This window comes from Cornus florida, unplaced genomic scaffold (genome assembly GCF_030987335.1).
Source record: "Cornus florida cultivar Cherokee Brave unplaced genomic scaffold, ASM3098733v1 CherokeeBrave_3.0.0_Hap2_Chr05, whole genome shotgun sequence".
Taxonomy (NCBI): domain Eukaryota; kingdom Viridiplantae; phylum Streptophyta; class Magnoliopsida; order Cornales; family Cornaceae; genus Cornus; species Cornus florida.
Window position 1 is genome coordinate 85,807,546 of NW_026775575.1, and position 15,365 is coordinate 85,822,910.

The 15,365-nt window shown below is 35.3% G+C and overlaps 1 protein-coding gene across 1 annotated transcript; it reads right to left on the reverse strand.

Annotated features, from left to right (window-relative positions):
- Positions 1 to 33: 33 nt before the first annotated feature.
- Positions 34 to 8,338, reverse strand: LOC132307330 (formin-like protein 3). The gene is made up of 7 exons (XM_059805053.1): positions 7,554 to 8,338; positions 5,568 to 6,150; positions 4,997 to 5,486; positions 4,686 to 4,891; positions 3,113 to 3,348; positions 1,799 to 2,666; positions 34 to 929 (listed from the first exon to the last, which is right to left on the reverse strand). Exons 1-6 carry the CDS (start codon positions 7,725 to 7,727, stop codon positions 1,815 to 1,817), a joined length of 2,541 nt encoding a protein of 846 aa, XP_059661036.1. The 5' UTR covers positions 7,728 to 8,338; the 3' UTR covers positions 34 to 929; positions 1,799 to 1,814.
- Positions 8,339 to 15,365: the final 7,027 nt, after the last annotated feature.

Genomic DNA, 15,365 nt, shown 5'->3' on the forward strand with positions numbered 1-15,365 from the left:
TTTATTTATTATTTATTTTTGAGTAGAAAAGAACAGGTTGGGTAGTAAGGACACAAAGAAGTAAATGCATTTTAAGCCAATTTCCCCAAATGTTGGAATGTAATAACAAGGTCATCCCCACCACTAGTTTCGGTCCCTCCTTGAAGGCAAATTTCATGAAATGGTCTAATAAATACCTCATAAATAGGAACTGTAGTACCTGGAGAAATCTTTTTTTTTTTTTTTTTTCTCTGGAGAAATCTTAAAAAGCATGACCGAGAGTGATTTTCTGAGAGTTAATTTCGAGTTGAATTTTGTTCAACATCTTATTTTCCTCCTCTTTTTTTCTGGGGAGACAAAGGTTATAAGTGACAGAAATTTTATGTTCAAATAATGATCAGCTTCACTATCTTAGATTTCACGGATCAATACATTATAAAAAACTAAAGTATTGAGGAAACATATTACCCTTATCATTTCATGAAAGAGTTCCATGATACAGAAAGGACCTTTTTTTCTCTCTATAATTGTAATACACAACTATGGACTAACACATTTGGATCCACAGAGTGCTGGTGAAGAGGCCCTGCAATGATAATTGGACTTCAGTTTCAGATGAATGCTTGTACACATTCCTGCGTCAATGTTTTATTTCTTCTTTGTCCCTCCAAGCTTCTGCACGCCTGCTTCAATGCTTTCTTTGTTCTTTGCCTCTCCAATAGAGCTTCTGCACCCCTGCTTCAACGTTTTCATTGTTCTTTGTCCCTAGATAGAGCTTCTGCACTCCTGCTTCAGTGTCTTCTTTGTTCTTTGTCCCCTCCAATAGAGCTTCTGCCTTCTTTTCCGGAAACCAGTAAATTTCATACACTACACAAGTTATTTACAGAAGATCAATACTGAACTTCAAAGCTTGATTTGTTGTGGCAGGACCTCCAAGTTTTCATAAACACCTGAACAAGTGTCGGAGCCAAGAAAAAGAAAATGAGAATACTCACAGTAATATATTTGTACATGATAATAATTCTCAATCCTGAGCTAAACATCTTAATTTCTGCATATCAGTTTAGAGCAATTTCCTAGGAAAAATGACTTGTGGCTAGTCACTGATGTCCTTTATTTGATTTATGCAATGCAAATAAAATAGTGTTCTCCTCTATCGACCTCCAAAAATGACAATTTAAAATTTATGTCCAAAATTATTACTCACACCGTCCCAAAAATTAGAATTGTAATGGTAATGGAAACCCCTCCCCAACAAAGCCTATCCCTATCTTGGGAACCATTGTACATTTTTAAACATCTATACACTTGCTTACCTTACCAAAAAAAAAAGTGCTTGACATTGCAGGAAGTTACTAAGGTGGTCTTGAATAGAACTGATATAGCAGTTCATCATATAAATAATTGCTAAGAAGATACGAGGGTTCGCAGCCTATAGTGTGCATTTGTGGGTGTGTGTTGAGTGTTTACCTAACAACAACAACAAAGAAAAAAAAATAAAAAAAAATAAAAAATACTAATGTGTTCTCCCCAACTCCTACTTTATGAGATGCAAAATAAGCCTGCTATTGAACTGGTCTCCATACCCCTCAAATTCACCAGTTCACAACTCCTCCCTTCCCCATTGGGAACATAATCCATACACTAATAGCCTAGTAAGTTTCAGCTAGGAGTCAAATTTCCTTGAAATTGCTTGGAAGCACACCTAAAGTGTTTGCATAACTCCAGAAAAATACTATCCCTAATCACTTGGAAAGGGGAAAAAATAGAAAAAGAAAAAGAAGGAAATATACTTTCAAACCATAAAATATTACTATACCGTTTCTAAGAGAAAGCTACGGAGAGAATCTCTCAAAATCCATCCTTGAATTATTCCTGATTGATGGAAATAGTCGTTCACGAACATTTATTCGAGATGGCTGACGGGATTCTTGAGAAGGTGATACTGTTGAAGCTTCTTTCCTAGAAGTCCTCGTTGACTTAGTTTCTGAGTTTCTCACCTCTTTGCATGCCTTATCCAACATGATCAAGAAATCTCGGACAATCACAAATAAACGCAGGCCTTCATCCTTCCCTGCATCCCCATGGAAGTAGTCTGCTGTGCTCTTCACCAAAGCCATTATCCTCTTTTCTTCCTCTTGCAGCCATGTGATATCAACATTTGCATGTTGCACAAAACCAGCTAGTGTATCATGGAACTCACTCTCTTCCTCTATACTTTCCATCTCAGTGTTAAGGAACTCTTTAGCTTTTGATAGTGACTGGCTAAGTTTGGATATTGTTGCTGGTAGGGTATCACCATCTATGAGTGCTGCCTTTTTTACATGTCTAAGTACATTGCCTAATCCTGAAACCACCTGAAGACCAAGGCTTCTATAATATTCATCTGTTTCTTGTGTAGAATCCTCAATAAGGTCTTCCTTTTTTGTGCTGGACGTTCTCTGGCTCTCTCTTGCTGTACGTGCAGCTCGTACACCTTCTGACCGAAGGATTTCCTCAACAACAAAGTGCAGGAGAGTGGTCTTTCCATCAGTTCCTTTCACATCAGACAGTTTCAAGAGTGTGTCGAGCTTGAATGCCTGTGCGCCTCCACGGAAGGTACCATCATTCATGCGGTTGCCAGTTTTGAGAACTGCTTCTAAAAGTTTCAAAAACAGTCTGCTGCTTCTGAGCTCCTTGCAAGCTACCTGTAATTAGGATAGGGCATGAGTAAATGACAAGAACCAAACGTCTGGTGTTCGTTTAAGTAATAATAACTATCAGATGCTAAAGGTGCATTCATCCGTTCTTGTGACTTCAAAGCCATATCACCCTTGAGGGTGCCATCAGAGTCTCCAAACTTTTGCTTGGCAAATCACATATATAGTTTACTTAACAAGGAGTAACATATTTCACAAAAAGAAATATTTCATGTTTTTTAAACTTAATCAAACAATCAACATGACTGTCTGTGGTACAGAAACGTGATCTCGATGCCAATGGTAACATTAATAAGTAGAGAAACAGACACATAAAGAACAACAACAAAAAATAACTTAAATGTTCTGCGACATTACAAACTGTGTCCAGTTAGACATTGAAGTCATTACACAAATTTCAATAGTGAATTACATTTATAGATTGGATAAGTTACCTCTAAAGTTGCAAATGACTCCTTAATGGAAGAGACTTCCTCCTGAAGATAACTCATGAACAATATTGACTCCAGCCGTTTGAAGGCAAAAGGGATTTTAGCAATAATTTTAAGGAACCTTTCAGCAGGGCCAAGTTGTGAAAGCTTCCCACTGAATGACCTAAGCTTTAGTTCTTCTTCTGTTGTTGGTGCCATCTTCAATAAAGTTTGAACAAGCTCTGCAGGAAGCTCGTTACCTGAAAATTAAGAAAGAGGTCAATCCACTTAAACCTAAGAAATAAGATGCACAAAAAGTCCAAAAATTATGTTTTTATGACCACAGGGATGTGGTAGTAGCTGCATATTATATTTTAGTTTATATTTTGTAAGAATATTATGTCACCTTAAAGTAATTATATACAACAAAAACCTAAACGCAGCAGTAAGAAGAGGAAGACTAATTTTGTAAAGAGCGTAAGAGAGGGTGACTGAAATTAACATGGGATGAAGTTATTAAAATTGATTGTAAAAATAATATTTTAGGGGAGATGACTTGTAATAGAAAAGAATAGAAAAGAGAATTCATGTAACCGACCCCTTTCATATGGCATCAAGGCAAGGACAATAATGATGAATGTACTCATTTAGCCTTGCCACTGTAATATTATTTCAAATGATTCTGATCACTCCAAATAATCAATTCAAATAGGCAAATGATCAAGTATCAAATTAGGAATTCACAAAGCAAGTACGGAAACATAAATAAGAGAGTTAAATCGATCATTTCTTTTTTTTTAGAAAGACACAGAATGGAGGTTGTCTGACCTAAAGCTAGATATCAATAATTAATATCAAGACTTGAATTGATGAAGGCACATAACATTGATCGACAAATTTGAACCTCCAATGGAGCAAACGCATTGGATGTATATTTATTTTTTTCACTGGGATAACAAATTTTGTAACTATCACGTTTAAAAAGGTAAAAAAAGAAAACAACGATCTAGACTTGACAAAAAAAAAAAAAAAATCAAGTTACTAAACTAATCATCACCACCAATACATGCTATTTTTAGAGAGAGTCCTACTCTAAGTCAACATCTATATTGAATGCATGTGTGCTTGTGCATATTCCTAGAGATGTTGTTTTCTATATGAAAGTTTACCTGGACATCTGATTTTATGAGGAAGACCAAGATAATTATTAGTTCTTATTTATTACTCACAGTATAGTAAATTGTGCTACAGGCAACATTGCATATCATTGACAACAAGGAAGGTTCTTTGTGAGTTTAGATTTGATGGGGAGCTCAATTGAATTGGCTAAGTCTCATTAAACTGCCGCAATCCCCCTTCTCCCAGAGAGTGTAGAAAAAAAAAAAAAAGGGACTAAAAAGAAAAAAGACAGATGGTGGCTTCATACTAACAGAACCCCAAACCACATCAAATCAGAATTCTTCTTTCATGCTCAAAAGAACTAGTTTCTTTCTACATGTTAATCACATAAAAATTTTCATCGTTGATGTCCCATATTATCTCAGAGACAGGTTGATTTCACATATTAACTCGGGGAGAGAGAAAGAGAGGGAGTCACCATTCTTGAGGGCATCACAGACTTCTTCTGTTGTCACGTGCAATGATTTTAGAAGAATCGCTAAATTTTGTGACTTCTTAGCATCAATAATCTGAACATACTGGGTGGAATTTTCAGAGGATGAAAAATCCTTCCTGAGCTCATGTCTGTTTTTACTCGCGGGAGGAGTGTAACAAAATAGACTTTCAATCCTCTCCTCATTGAACCTGCAATTTCAAAATAAAAATTCAGCAATTTTCTTGACAGATTGAGGTAATTATTTGTTCTTTGTAACATCAAAGTAAATGATGTGAAAAATATTAAAGCCTTACTGGAATGACCCAGTTCTGAGTTCGTGCCAAACCATTGAATGATTAGGGCTTGCAAGAACCTTGTCCCAGAAGAATGGCTTCAACTTTGTTTTTGGAGTGACAGATTCAGTGGATAGGTCATTTCCCTCCGCTGAAGAAGAATGTCCATGATGATGTGGTACAAGAGGTGAAAGTTTGGTCGGATTACCAGATTTTGATGGAAGAGGCGGAGGCTGAACAACTTTTTTTGGAGGCGGCGGAGGTCTAGGAGCAGGAGGTTTAGGTGGAGGAGGAGGAGGAGGTCCAGGGGGTGGAGGAGCTGTTCTTCCAGGTGGAAGGGGTAATGGTGCTTCGGTATCTTCAGATGCAACAGTGGTTTCCTGGGATGATTGGGTGTTGACCAGTGAGGAATCAGGGATAACAGCCACAGTAGCAGAATTGTTAGCAAAGGACATAGTCTTAAAAATTCTATTACTTGCATTTCCTACATTTTGATACTTTTGTGGAGAACCTGAAAGACACAATTTAAACTAGTCACCATAAGTACTAAATTAAAGTTTACAATACAGCACTTAATCCTCATAATAAATACCAGCAGAGTGGAGGAGAGGTTTCTCATCTCTTTGTCCGTCTATGGGAGCTATCTTGTTTTCGTTACCCTTACATAAGCAAAATAAGAGCAGAGCGGTAAGGGAAAGTATAGCCACAACTACTGAAGCTATAGTAACAATAATATACTTCCGGATGGTGCTTTTATACTCTGAATGTGGAATTGGACTACCAAGTGGTCCTGGTGGAGGATTTTCATCAGCCAAAGGTGGAGGAAGGAGGGGTGGATTTGGAGTGCGGGCCGGGGGCCACGAATTTCTGGGAAAAGATGATGCTGGAGCAGGGCTTACTGCTTTGCTATCACGTGACCTACTTATCAGGTGCCTTCTGGGAACATTAGGCCAACCAAAAGGCAATGGTAGGCACTCAATGAACCAAGTCTTAGTGCCAACCTCTTTGCCAGAAGCATGAAATGGAAAATTGTTCTTTCTTAAGCAATCAAAAATATTTTGTTTCACTTGGGGAGGCAGATCGGTAATAGCCTGTGGGAGCGAGGGGTCAAAATCTTCAAAGGCTTCCATATTGTCCTTCAATTCTTTCTTGTAATGAATCCACACCTGCTCAGCCTGAATACAAGATATTTCAGAATATTAGGAAACAATTATTCAATTTATAAACTTATATTGTATTTAATGCTACAAATTCAAGATAACAAATAATATTTATTCAGTTTTTTCTCAACTAAACAGAAATCACATTTTCTCCTCTCTGACTTGCTTCTGGATCTTCATGAGAAATTTTGAGTGTTCTCAGGACAACCTAACAAGGTAATTTGAACAATAAAATTTGAAAGAGGTGAATCATTATTTTTACCCATAATAGTTTACAAGGGAAGTGCATGCCAATAAATCTAGTGATACTGCTATAATTATTATTACTATTTACAAATTGGCAAACAACAATATATAATTCGTAGTTGGTACTCATTCCTTAGTGGTTTAAGTATCGTGTGTAGTGTGTCTAAAATCATCGATAATTGTTGGGTTGGACCTCCTTCGCTAATAAGCCATGTTGAATTCCTTAGTGATTTAACTATTGTGTGTAGTGTTTCTAAAATCATCAATAATGGTTGGATCGGACCTCCTTTGCTAATAAGCCATGTTGCATGTGCTTCTACATGGTTAAAACCCCAAGTTCAAGAAGTTGGTTAATGAACACTGGACTCTTGCAAGTTCAAAGGTACACAGTAAATGATTGAAGCTTTTGAAGCCTCAATGGCAAATTAGAAGCACAAGTGCCCCTAGTATGCTTGTTCTCAGGCAATAGCAGTGAAGGAATTTTGATTGAATTACCTGCATAGAACAAAGTTTAGTTTTTCATGAAAGAAAGCTACTAGTTCTTCCATTTCATTATAGACTCTTTTTCTTCTTTAAATAATACTATTATCTTTTTCTATGAAAAATTATATATTATTCCGTGCCTTTAAATTCTAATGATGACAATCTCCAAATACTGCAACAACAGCAGAACACAATCAGTCATAAATATGCCACCTTATAGAACAGCCAGCTGATCTTCCAAACTTGCATATATGCATGAAGGTGCTTTATGCATTAGTCTCCAACACATCCTCATTCCTCGTCAACCGGCATATCTCACCATTTTGCTAACTCAGTAATTCATTGGCAATGCCTTTGGAAACTATTACAATTACCCACAAGTTGTGCATTCCTTGAAGACCTAATTGTCCATGAAATTAATTTTAAAATTTAGAAAGGAACATTGACCAAAGTGTAAATACAAATTGTAATATACCCAATTCATCATTTATATCAATTATAACTACTAAACACAAAAGATTCAGAAAAGTAGACATCAAGCAAAGGTTTGTTTACATATCTAAGATTCAAGCAACCATTCATATTGCTTTAGGAAAACGTAATAATATCTTAAATTCTGATAAACAAACAACAAAACACACACACACATATGCGTTTAGAATGAGAAAATAAAGTGAAAATGATCGTACTTTTTCTTGGTTCATGTCTCTGATATTCCAAGTGATACCATTGCCAAGAAGTTTGCCTTCCAAATTCCGAGCCGCCATTGCGCAAAGAAAAACAACGAACAAAACAACAGACCGGACTCCTCCGGTGTCCATTGATTGTGTTTTTCTTTTGCATTCCCAGAAAATCCCTCTCATCCCATTGTATAACACATACGAATTACACCTATATATATATAGATATTGTATATTGAATTGCTCTCCGCGCCTAGCTCTCAGCCTCAGCGTGAAATGCCACGCAAAACCCAGAAAGCCTTGTGCCCTATTTCAACTTTTACGCAAAATTCACAGCAATTAATTGCTCAAACAGAGCTCTGATCAAATCTGTAATGCGACAATTGTCTGTATCAAATTTGATCTTTTTGTTCCGAAAATTTTAAACCCTTTTCAGGTTTCTTCTTAGATTTTCTGTTGGGATTTTTTGTTGGTTGGAATATCTCAAGTTTTTCGGGGAGCACAGAGAGAAATAGAGAGAGAGAAGTGACACGAAAGAGGTCGTGCACAGAACAACGAAGAGAGAGGCAATGAAAATTGGTGTTAGAGCCCCGTCTAATTTTGGTATTTCAGCGTTAGTGCCTCATGCTCTTGACTGTTTTTTTTTTTTTTTTTTTTTTTTTTTTTTTTTTTTTGCAATTTTCATGCGGAGTAGTCTTATTTTTCTTCACACAAAGCATCACTCATTTCCTTGTACCGATGGCAAAATAGGCCCACCCGCGGATATAAGGTGCGTCAAGAATATAACCTACTAAGAAATAAATATTAAAAAAAATAAAATATTATGTTCCTAAGCCTAAGTTATATGTAATATAATCTTATAGTAATAATAGATAATCTCGATCGATAATTGGTGATATTATAAATAATTTAATTTTAAATATAAAAATTATAAATTATTTTTATATTTTGAATTATTTGGCTTTTTGAAGTTCCTTAAGTTATTGGATCCGAATTTGTAACATTCTCTTTCACCCGAACCCGTGTAGCACTCTTGTCGTTACGGTTGAGTCACCCTGCCTACTCGGGGTGAAGATTCAGACGCCCTTCGGGCCGCGGGTGCTTGGCGGACACTATATCAAGAACTGGGTCTTGACTCTGATGCCAACTGTAACGGGTAGGTGCATGTCCATTTACCAAAAAACTTAAGTTATCGGGTAATGTTGCATACCCACCCATTTATACACATTTGAATTTTCATCCAGATCCGATGCGAAACAAGTCCCACTTATAACACTTATCCACTTTAATAAAATTTTCGAATAGAAATTAGTTAGCTTGAGTTAGCCCCACCCAAGACCTACCCTTACCCATTATATTTGAAATTTTAGTTTTGGAGTTTTTGATGAGTTTTATTTTGAAAATATGCATATGAGGTTCGGGATGAAAATGTTACTTGTCCTATTTACAACACTCGGTATGAAAAAATAAAAAATATTACTTTCATTTTGTACTTTATGATACATGGTCTATAAAATTACTCCTCTTGTTAGAAGAATGTTAAGTTGTTAACTCTCATTTAGTTAATTTGGTATAATTATGTAAATTATAGAATAATTTTTAATTTGTTTATATTTTTAAATACAAATTTTAAAAATTTGAGTGAAAAAAAAAGCCTTTAAGTTGGTGCTAAAATTATTTGTTAAACAATTTTGACAAAAGACAAGATAGGAAAACTTAAGTGAAAGCGGGGAAGGAGAAGGGGTCGGCCCCAAACTTCCTAATTGCCATCCCTCTCATTTATTTTTGTTAGCATGATAAAATTTGCACATAATGAATGAGTTTATACCGTTATATATAACAAAAAAATATTCAAGTAATAAATTACGCCTAACTAAAATCCTTAAAAAGAAAATGATTGTCTAACCAAAGAGGTTGGACAAAAGTATGTGACTTGATGATATTAAAATGTCAAACACTAACTTTAAAAAGTCACTGGTTCTTCTTGACGTGTAGGTGAATGAATTTCATATTGGTTAGTGAAGAAAAAAATATGGGATTTTTAAGGGATAAGGTCACATTGCCTAATAGGTTAATCTTTTGAATTCAATACTCCTATCCCAATAATTGATATTAGAGTCAGGTTCAAAGAGTCGCATATGGACTCAAGATCCCCTATCCAACACAAAGAAGGGAAGGTTGGTGACGTTATATCCACCGAGGAGAGCCTCATTCAAGGTCTCGGTAATATTCTATCCCTCGAAGAGTGCCTTGTTCAATGGAAATTGTTGAAAAATGAACCACTCCCATATCGATTAGTGAAGAAATAAATCCGAGACTTATACTGAGTAAGGATCACTCTATCTAATATGTTAAGGGCCTGTTTCGTGTTTGTTTTACCATGTTGTGTCTTGTTCTGAAAATGCTACGGTACCACTATTTTGGCCCAAACACATGTTTGGCATGGCCTGTAGTGTTTTCAACAGTGCAAGAACATTTTAGAAGAATGCCCCAAAAGTTGAAACAAAATTTTCATGTTCTGCCTTGCTCCCAAAATTTGGCCAGCCCACTAATAACTGTAGCGGGTGGAACAACAACCCAAACTTGTTCCATTTTGAGAAAAGGTATAAAGTAAATTGCAAAACATTTCTAGGGTTCAAGCAAGGCGATTCAGAGGCGATTCACAGTGTTGTACTTGTCACAAAAGTGGGGTTGAAATCGACACCATTGAAATAGATTTGAAGCTTTTCGAGAGTCGTCTTCTTCTCACCGGTGAGTTCCTCTGCTTCTTCTTCATCAGAATTCGTTGTGCTCTGTCTAAAGTTGATATTGTTGTTTGAAGATCGGGCTTCAAATTGACCAGTGTGTATGCAGATCTGAAGAGAAACTCCCTCTGTCTCACCTCTGCGTTTTCCGGCGAACCCAAGCTTCGCCGCTGCTCTCTGTACTCTCAGATTGTCTTATCTCTGTCCATAATCTCCCCAACCTCTCTCTATTTCCTCATTTCTCTCATCTCGGTGTGTCTTCTTTTGATACTGATTCTGAATTCAATTATATAATGTACATAATTCTTTAACTCTGCATTTTTACAGTCGTTTTGGTTTTTCGAAGAATGAGAGGAAAGAAGAGAGAGTCATAAAAATCTCTTACAATATATTTTACACTCATTTTGGTTTCGATAATATACTTTAACTTCACAAATTTAAAACCATTTATCAGATTGAATTGGGAAATATCTGAATTCAATTGGCAAAAGTTGATAAAGAACCCTAATAAATTTGTCTAAGATGGGTAATCCTTTCTTTCCCTCGCAAATATTTCTTACAGCATCAATAGTATAAGAAAAAATTAATCAAATTTGATCTACTGAGACATATACAAAAGTTCATCCCTATGTATAATATCTCCAAAATGGAGTCCAAAGATCAACATCCCTAGTCTATGGCACCGAATGTATACAATTTTTTCTCACATCACCCGTCTTTCTTTTCTCCATGAACTTAGTACACCTTGTTTAAAGAGGGATATAATGGAGGAACTTTGGACGTAAGTTCATTGATGAAGGGGCTTCATTTTATAAAATCAAATGAAACTAGCGCGACCTGGTTTCTGATTCTTCATATATCACAATTGAGTGCTTACCTATAAAATGGAGTCTTGGTGATCAAAGGAAGTTAGGTTGACATAAAAAGGGAATGACCGACACTAGTTCTGTTCAGAATCATCTTGTACTCTTTTTCTTTGAATAATATGGTAATAATGAACTAAGATTCATTATATATCATTTATCTTAAACATTTTCTTCAACTTTTCCCAGAGCATCAGCAACACTCTAAATGAAAAATTGTAATGAACCCTCCTATGTGATGAGAAATTATATTTGCAGTTTCTATTTCCAATTAATTTGTTGTTGGTTTTATGTTTGGCTGAAGGTTTTTACCTTATGCAACAATCAATACTTAAAATGATATTGTAACTTTCATCTCTCTCATCTCGGTAGGTTTTTACCTATGCAACTTTCTTCAACTTAAAATTTTTATTTAATTTTTTTTTTGCCCTTTTTGGTAGATAATTCTACAAATTACTGGACTTGTCCTATTATGAGTCAATTTCGTTCATATTCATAGCATAGGTTAGATCTTGGTTAGATCTGTAGTTTTTAGTATACCTTTTCTCTTTTAAGGTGAAAAGACGAGGGTTTAAGTCAGGGTTTCAGAATTCTAGGCAAGTGATAGTTAACTATTCTGCATTTAAGTTAGGAATTTAATCCCTGTCTGTCATGCTAAGTCAAAATAATAATAATAATAAAATGCGCACACTTGTAATATTACTTGGATCCATCCCATTAAAGCCAATCACAAAACAAAAATAAAAGGTCCCAGGTGGTTATTAGGATAATAATTGAGTGATATTTGCTATTGGAATGGGAGCAGTCCCAGAAAATCACCCTTTTAACTCATTCTTATTAAAACTATGTAATTAGATGGATATCAATGATAACAATATGGTGGGAGAAGAAATAGAGGACCTTACAGACAATACCGATGATGAAAAACTAGTATGGGATGATTCTTAGCTCGAAGCTTTCATCATCTGTATGGAGGAAGAAGTGAGGGCTGGTAATCGGAATAACACAACTTTTACTCCAATTGGTTGGAAGAATATACTAAAAGGCATGACGGTCCATACAGGGAAGAAGTATGTACCGAAACAACTTAAGAGCAAATTCAACCACATGAGAGTAGACTACAAAGCCTTTGTGAGTTTGTTAGTAGAAACAGACGTGGGATACAATGCTGAGACGGGCATGGTTATAGTTGAAAAAGAAAGATGGACTAGATTGATCAAGGTTAGTTATTCAACTAAATGTATGTTGATTTTACAAAAAAGTACTCTTAACTTAATATTAATAGTAATTTAATAATTTGTAGGTGAATGCCCATTATGGTAAGTATCGAAAGAAGCCATGCAATCATTTTGACAAACTCACCACCATATTTGGAGGCACACACACTACAGGTGCACATATCCATACTTCTTACAATCCACCCATTATCAACCAAGCCCCCGCACACCATGCAGGCATACATACCTCATTTGACCTTAATGATTATTTTGCTAAGTTAGGCGGTCATGAGTTCAGTCCTTCTTCTGAACCTCGTGGTAAGAAATCAAAGAGAGAGAGAGAGTTTTGCCTCCACAATGAGCGATGTCATGCATGAAATGAGAGCGACTTATAGAGAGAAAACAGATCGAATTGAAAGGGCCATAATGGCTTCTTCATCATCTAATATGAAAACAGTCCATGAAGAATGTCAGGTTGAAGTCAATTCTCCGGACAAAACAAAAGGTGATTTTAAGTTATGTTGTTATATTTTGAATAAGTTGAAGGGCGTTGATATGAAACAATATGCTAAGGTCACCTAGATGTTATGTAATGATGAAGTTTGGAGGGATTTATTTCTTAATGACCTTCTTTGATGATAAGAGGGTTGGTTGGATCAATGGAATTTATTTGGTATGTTGCTTTTATTATGACTTTGGATGACTGTACTATTAAGTATACTTTATTTGGTGTGTCGCTTTGATTTCTTATTTGGTTTTGTTATGACTTTGGTTGATTGTAATATTAAGTACACTCGTATTTACGTTATTTGGTTTGATTGTAATGACAATATAATTATTTGGATTGCTTTGATTTTATTTGTTGTCTTGCTTTTATTTATTTTCTAGTATTTCGCTTAAGATGATTGTAATTTATCTCGTTTATTAAATTTTGTATTATACAGATGGATATTAGGACAATAATTGATTTGTATGATGATAGTGATGAGGATAATAATTGTGTTATCATAATGGCATGTATGTTGGAATATTATATGAAATATTATGATAAACAACCTTGTAGATTTTCTTTTAACCGGGAAAGCATATATAATGGAGATCTTGCAGGGGCACGGAAGTAGATGTTTTGAAAATTTCAGGATGTTCACCCCTGTTTTTTTGAAGTTGTGTGGGGAGCTTAAGTCATTAGGGTTGAAAGACTTTACAGGTATAAGTGTTTATGAACAAGTTGGCATATTCTTGCTTATAACTCATAATGAAATGAATCGTGTGGTCGCAGAAAGATTTCAACACTACCTATACAATTTCAAAATACTTCAATGCGGTTTTACAAAAAGTCTGTGATTTAGGGAAACAGATTATTGTTCCCCTATATTTTAGCCAAGTTCCTAACCCAATTAAGAAGTCAAAAAAGTACCACCTTTTTTAAGCATTGCGTAAGGGCAATTGATGGAACTCATGTCCATGCGAGCGTGCCTGTGGATCAGCAAATACCATTTTGTGGTTGGAAGGGGGATACCACACAAAATGTAATGGCTGTTTGTGATTTTGATATGATGTTCACGTATATCATAGTATGATGGTAGAGGTCTACTAATGATTCTAAGATATTGAACGAGACCATTAATAATGAGGATTTGCATTTCCCAATGCCTCCAGACAGTAAATGTCATATTTGCTATAATTTTACAACACTAATTTAAAATATCATGGTAAAAAAAACGTGCCTTATAGTTTGTAAAATGACAGGGAAATATTATTTGGTGGACTCCGGGTATGCCAATTAACCAGGTTTCTTGGCTCCCTACAGAAGCCAACGGTACCACTTTTGAGAGTATCGTAGAGCTTCTCGGCAACCCCAAGGTAGAGAAGAAATAATCACAAGCACTCGTCATTGCGAAATATAATTGAGCGTTGTTTTGGGATACTTAAGATGAGATTCCCCATCTTGAAGCAAATGCCCCCATATAAGTTTGAAGCTCAAGTTACTATTATTTTAGCTTGCTGCACACTTCATAACTTTATAAGAAAGGAGGCGCATGTAGATCCAATATTTAATGATGTAACTTTAGAGGCGATGATAGATGAAATTTTTGGAAATGATGAAGTTGATGTTCAGCCTAATGTGTCGCAGTCTCGCTCGCGACCAATGGATATTTTACGCGATCATATTGCTGATACTATATGGAACGCAAGTCATCACCCTTTAAATAGGATTTACATGTTTATCATGTTTAGATAACTGTAAGAACTACTTTATACTTAGTTCCATTTATTAGTATTTGGATAACTGTAATAACTACTTTATTTTAACTATTTGTTAGGATGTGGATAACTGTACTAACTACTTTATTTTAACATTAATTTACGATTTCGATAAATGTAAAAGTTGTGGTAACTATTGATTCTTTTTTCTTTTTTTTTTTTCTTTTTTTTTTTTTTTTTAACTTTTTTCGATTAGTTTAATAACTTGTATATGCAGTCATGTATAAGATACAGGGTGACGGGCCACCTTGTGCATGTGGAAGGGGTCGAATGAATTTTTATACGGCTGAAATTTCAAAGAATTATGGACATTCATTCTATATATGTCCAGTTTGGGAGGTATGCAATTTTCTTTGCATTAATAATTTTTTTTAACTATATCTTAGTGTCACAGGTGCATTCTAATAATATACAAGTCTTTGTTTTGATTTAGTCACATGATCGTGCATTTATATGGTTGGATGACATGCACCAACGTCTGCAAGTGAGTGGTCATGTGGAGGAAAGTTGGAGAATGTAGTTGCTATTATGCACGCTCAACAAAATCGGCAAAACTACATATGGTTGCTATTATAGTTATTGTTGTTGTTTTACTATAATTATATTCTTTATGTTATTGGTCATGTTGTTGTTATTGATTATTGTGGTTATTGATAAATTATGTAATATATTAGTTTAATTTTATTTCATAACTTTTATTGTGCCTGTTCACAGGTGCTGTAATATTTTTGA

Bases quoted from the DNA above. Each gene is read 5' to 3' on its own strand.
- LOC132307330 (XM_059805053.1), bottom strand. From the start codon at position 7,727: ATGAGAGGGATTTTCTGGGAATGCAAAAGAAAAACACAATCAATGGAC. The intron at 6,151-7,553 runs GTACGATCATTT...TCTTGTATTCAG, and splicing joins GAGACATGAACCAAGAAAAA to GCTGAGCAGGTGTGGATTCA. The intron at 2,667-3,112 runs GTAACTTATCCA...TCCTAATTACAG, and splicing joins AGTCATTTGCAACTTTAGAG to GTAGCTTGCAAGGAGCTCAG.